The 6,000-nt window shown below is 43.2% G+C and overlaps 1 protein-coding gene across 2 annotated transcripts in view; it reads left to right on the plus strand.

Moving 5' to 3' along the window:
- Positions 1 to 3,899, plus strand: part of LOC147733251 (synaptotagmin-5-like) — a 417,434-nt gene extending 413,535 nt beyond the window's left edge. For both annotated transcript variants that reach the window (XM_086957813.1, XM_086957812.1), the window contains exon 7: positions 3,219 to 3,899. In XM_086957813.1, the coding sequence (XP_086813939.1) occupies positions 3,219 to 3,514 (296 nt within the window). In that variant the 3' untranslated portion in view covers positions 3,515 to 3,899. The remainder of the gene's footprint in view (positions 1 to 3,218) is intronic.
- Positions 3,900 to 6,000: the final 2,101 nt, after the last annotated feature.

Genomic DNA, 6,000 nt, shown 5'->3' on the forward strand with positions numbered 1-6,000 from the left:
CCAGCATTGTAATGCGGCGGTCGGAAAGTAAACCGAGGGGCTGATTACGAGGCGGCCCCAGGACGCATCTTAATTGGCCCCTTTATGTATTAAGCAAAGGGGCGTAAAGCTGACCCTTTGCCATATTGACAGCCAGGGGGAGGATGTTTGTGTTTCTGACAGGTGATCACATTTTTTTCAGTTAATCCACTCTGTAGACCATAAACTGTTTCTTCTCTTTTACATCGAAATAGGCTGATTCAGGAAGATAAAGATTGTTACAATAGTCGATCCAAGAGAACACACAAGATGAAACCACCTGGAAATAAAGGGGCCTATTATCAAGCAGGGGGTTAAAAATTATCGTCGTTTTAGAGGCAGAAAACTGCCGCTAAAATGGTGATTATGGGCTTGATAATATGGCCTTGTGAATTCCAATAGAAACCCATGTTCTGTTGTGAACATGGGCTTCTATTGGAATTCTCCAGGTCATATTATCAAGCTCATTATCGCCGCTTGAGCGGCTGTTTTCTGCCGCTAAAATGGCGATAATTTTAATACCCTGCTTGATAATATGCCCCAAAGTTCCATCTGACAAAACGAGAGTTTATTTTCTGTGAGGCAAATTACAAAAAACGGGAAGACACCACAGAATTATTTTGAACTATGAAAGAGAGATCCTCATAGAAATGTGGCCATGGTTGCCACAATTAGGTGACCAGAACGTATCATGCAACAATGACAGGCAACACCTCTGGGGACATATTATCAACAAATAGCGATAATTATCGCTAAGTAGGGTTAGCGGCAATTTTTTTATCGCCGCGCATCACCGGATTTTATCGCTGAGATAACGTGCTATTAGCAACGTTTATCTCAAAAGCGACAACATTTCCGGCGATAGCGGCGAAATCCGTGAATATCGCTGAGAATACAGCGATATTCACGCATTATCGCTGACAGGGTCTTAGCCATTATATCCACCTCCCTTTGGATATAATGGCTAAGAAATGGTCTGAGCAGGCGTTAGATTTTGGAGATGTTCGCGCTTAGCGCGAATATTTCCATCGCTACACCTGTGTGTAATAGGCGATAGCGATGTTAGCGACTGCATTCAGTCGCTAACAGGTTGGGTACGTCCACTTTGCATGTCATTAGCGATAAATATCGCTGAAATGCAAAGTGGGCCCCAAACCGCTCGCTATCGCCTACAAGCTTTAGCTAACTGCTGTTAGCGACAGCTTGCTAATAGGGCGATAATTTCCTATCACCCCCGTTGATAATATGCCCCCTAGTTTGTTCCTATTTAATTTAAGAAAAGTTACACCCTAGCACTATGAATGTCAACCAGGCAGTTGCTAGGGTTTGCTATCCAGCTGGGCACTAAGGTGGCACAAACAGCTTTCAATTGTGTAACATCTGCATACAAGACAATGACGAAGGCAAAAGATCTTATCAGCTATGACAGTGGCCTTGTGTTGAAAAGCATGAGGACAGCAATGACATTTGATCTCTCTTGCAGGGAAGTCTTTTAGAAGGACAAGGTGGCAGAGTAATAGTCTGTCAGTGATCTTGAAGAAAGGATGAGAACCAGACTTCTATGACTCCAGAAATACAGATTTCTGCGAGCCTTGCCAGTAGAATGGGGTTGTTGCGCTGATTTTGAACATAGCAGATATATCCACTAAGGACACACCCACCACACCCCAGTCTTCCAGAATCATCGTCAGCACATCTAGTGCTGTTGATAAGGCAGTCTTAGTACCCCTGCCTGAGTGAAAAGAGCCGCCAAGTCCATAAAATGACGAACCCTTCCAGGTAGGCGAAGAAAATCCACAATTCTTTCTGTTAACACACACGGAGCCGGTGATAATGTAGTGAGGCAATTATTTCAGCGAAAGATTTATCTGGGTTAAACCACTCAGAGTTTCCATCCCTTGTAAAGATTTCCTCAAACGTGGCTGCCCAATAAGGCGGAATCTGCGGATTTGCTCTCTCTCATAGTGGTTGCTTGGAAAAAGAAAAGTGATTTAAGGCCATCTTGGTAGCTTGTTGAAGCTCTCCAAATCTCCCAAATCTATGCATTCCCTTTATGGGCTTGAAGCTTGTTGACAAAAAGAGGACTTATGATATCCAAGCACAAGGTGAGCTAGTGATAACCCCAGTAAACCACTAATGATTGTGAGTTTCAAAGATCTGATGTCCCCCTTCACAGGAGAATTAATCAGAACATCTGTTTTGAGGATTTGATGATTCTGTTTGTCTGCAATGCACCAGAGTGCTGCCATCAGCTTTTGATTTCCCTCTTTATTTAGACTTGAATCGAGGGGGGCTCCTCCTAAATGGTGGAGGAGCATCACCCCACCTGCTGTGATATTAACAGGCAAACACTAATAAATAAAATGGCATAATAATGACATTTTATTTTGCCACCAGCTCGAGCTGTGTACAATGCGAGCGGGAGGCAAGGGGTCGAGGTTGAATCCTGCTATTGCAGGATTACTGCTGCCCCTTTCAGTCGCAAGTCGGGTTGGTCCAGCTGGCTACCCACGGCCAGCCCGCCACACACACTGTAGACCCAGCAATCCCCAAGCTGTGAAACAGCTGAGGAATTGCTGGCAGAGGCCCCCAGCCTCAAAATGACTGCTGGGTTAGCCTTCTTCCACCAATCCTGGAGCTGCTCTTATGCTGAAAACAGCATAAGAAAAGCTCCAGGGTTGGTCAGGATTTGCGTTACACTGGGCAGGAGGGAAAGTTCTTCCCATTCCTGCTTGTGGACACCACCATCACCGGGAGAGCAGTGCTGCACCGAAGCATCATTTGTGGTCAGTTGGGCACATCGCGCCCATCCCCCCTATATTTATGTATTGCCAGCCGCCACTGCCTGATTGAAACAAAACACAGATTTTTATAGAGCAGCTTATCACCCATGAGGGTATCTGGGCACTGTCCATAGGCATAGATTTGAAAATTCGATGTCCTGTTACTGGACAATGAAACAGTTTAGTTATGACGATTTGATGCCCCTATTTCACATGGTGATGAATAAGAGAGTTAGTTAGGTGGTGTGATTCCTATCATTACAGAGTAATCAATCAGCAGTTTATATCTGGAGAGTGATGCTGATTTAGTAGAGTGTTGGTTTCAGAGATCTAATGCCCTGCTTCATGTACTACTAAATGCAATGCTAAGATTTAAAAAATTGATGGACTTTTTATAATCTTTTTTTGATCTTCCAGATGTGTATGCTCGAATAGATATATTTGGGAACCAGCGGAAGCAGAAGCACCAGAAATCCACCTTACGAGCCAAGTCCAGTATCATTGTTTTCAATGAAACATTCCAGTTCACTCTTCCTGACCCTGTGACAAAAGCATGCCTCGTCCTGATATCCATGTACCAAGTGCAATCCAGTGGGAAGTCGCTGATTGGACAGGCTTCACTGGGCTCCGGCAGTAACGAGGACGACCATTGGCAGCTCATGATGCAGTCGGTCCGGCAGCCTGTGGCTAAGTGGCATCCACTGCTTATTTAGGGCAGAAGTAGCTCCCATGGTCTGATTCATACCCTTATTTGCTTTCCTTTTGTAAAGAGACAGCATACGCTTATCAACAATGTCACACAAGAGTACTGTCCATCATAACTGGTTAAAGAAGATACCATCAATGAATAGGAACACTGATATTACTGTGAATTATGCAACCCAGAAGATGAGAAGTCTGATATTATTGCCAGTCATACAACACAGGATATTACTTTAATGTATACAACACCGTCTTCTTCATACCCTAATGTGCTTCCCTTTTGGAAACAGAGAGCGTAACATCATGACAATTTCACGAAAGATAATTGGTTGAAAAAGGGGCCATCAATGAATACAAGCAGTTTGGTATTACTATAAAATATACTACTCTGACGTGAATAGGCTTTTTTACTGATGAAAAACAGTGGTATGAATATCAGATTCCTGCATTTTCCAGCTTCTGTTTGATCCCCTATCTCTGGCTGATGCCCAACTTGTCCAACTGGAGTAATGCGACGTGTGGAATGATTTGCCATTACTTATTACATCTGAGTGAAAGTGGAGTAAAAGGCATCGTCCTTTTGAGTAGACTTTACTTTACATTACTGCCATCCAGTTCTTGGGGTTTAGTGATGCAACAGAGCGGCTGAGTTTTGTTCTGGGTGTGCGCCTGAACTTCTGGTAGGGCACCGGCATGTTTACAGGGTCCCAGCTCTTTATGGATCATGGTCGAAACAAAATGAGGCTCAGCTTAGCCACGCCGTCTAGAAAGACCCTCATTCAGTGGCGGCTGGTGGATTTTGAAAGTGGTGGGGCGAAAAATGTTGTACCCTAATGCAATAAGCGAGGGAGCGCAGCCAGCGAGCCACAACTGTAAAATTGTTGAAAAAGGGGGGATCGAAATATAGCATTTAGAAGCACAAGTGTGAAGAAAACATTAGAATCAAATAAAAAAATTGCCCAATCCTCAAACTGGTCTGCTTGCAAAATGACCCCCAAGCCAAGCACATCAAACCAACGGAAACAGGCCCTTTAAGTGTTTCCCACTGTAACACATCTCTGAACCACCTATGTTTTCATTGTATATAATAATGAAAATGCTGCAGTTTGTTCTTATTTATCTTTTGCAACTTACAACCATTGACAATGGGAACCATTGACATATAACGTTGCCAATCACAGAGTACAAACTACTCTGAGCACCCTAACAATAAACTGCACTGTATATCACACTCATTACAAACATTGTGTATCAAAGAGTACACACACAACACGGTCCATCACACATCACTCACAGCACTATTCAGCAGATACCACAGCTACCAATGCATGTCACAACACACCTGTAGACATTTTATTGTACTTTGTATCATATAATTTTAAAAAAACTGTTCACTATAGACTACACATCACACTGAACATCACACAATAAAAGCACACTGCATCACACTACAGAGTCAGCCCTGTATATAAAACAGCAACAATACCACAGTGCATCACAACACACAAACATCAGTGCACATCACAAAGCACTGACAGTGTCATCCATCACAATTACTAACAACATTTGGACTCACAGCACGACCAGCACTGTGCAACACACAGCACAAATGGCACCGTACATTAAAACTTCGCTCATAACAAAAAGGCAACATTTTGTGGCACAACACACAAAGATCAGTGTGCACCACATACACCTGTGCACAGGAGAAAAGACACTGTGGTGGAACACACAGCATAGGCAGACCTATATAAAAAACAGCATACAAACCAATGTACGTCACAGTCCACAAAAATCTGTGAGCATCACAAAGCACTGGCTGTGCAGTCCATTACATTTACAAACAGCATTCTGAATCATATCAATGTGCAGCACATTCGCACACAACACTGAGCATAAACTATATCGCTCATAGCAAGAGACAACATTGTGCATCACAACGCACAAACAGCACTCCACACAACAAACCAATGAGCATTGCACTGGCGAAAAAACATGGTGTGGCACACAGCACAGGCTGCTCTCAAGCCTTTCTTATTGCCTGCATCCGGAGGTCTCAACCTCGAAACTGTAAATCTAGCAGGTGATTAATTATATCCCCTCGAGAAGCTAGCAATTAGGACTTGCAACCTGTAAAAAAAAAAAAAACATTCGAAACCTCGTTTACTGTGCTCAGGAATTTTCTCTGATATAGGCTTTGCCTCTCAATAAATATATATGGCATTGGCAATCATCTTTCTACTAAATATCACGCTGCACAGCTAAGCACATGTTAAACACATTAATGTTTATCTCATTGTCATACATTACGTCTCTTGCACAATTTATATGCTAAATGGGGTGTCGGCTCGTATTCAGGTTCTTACACCTAAAGCTAGCCCCTGGTTTCGGCTTCCCCTGTGAATGTTCAGGCTCACCCACCTCAACAGACTTCAACCACTGAAGCACACAAGAAAATTTAGGACTTGATGAGCTACTCATGTCGAAACAAAAATGA

The sequence above is a fragment of the Lissotriton vulgaris genome, chromosome 2_1 (assembly GCF_964263255.1).
Source record: "Lissotriton vulgaris chromosome 2_1, aLisVul1.2, whole genome shotgun sequence".
Taxonomy (NCBI): domain Eukaryota; kingdom Metazoa; phylum Chordata; class Amphibia; order Caudata; family Salamandridae; genus Lissotriton; species Lissotriton vulgaris.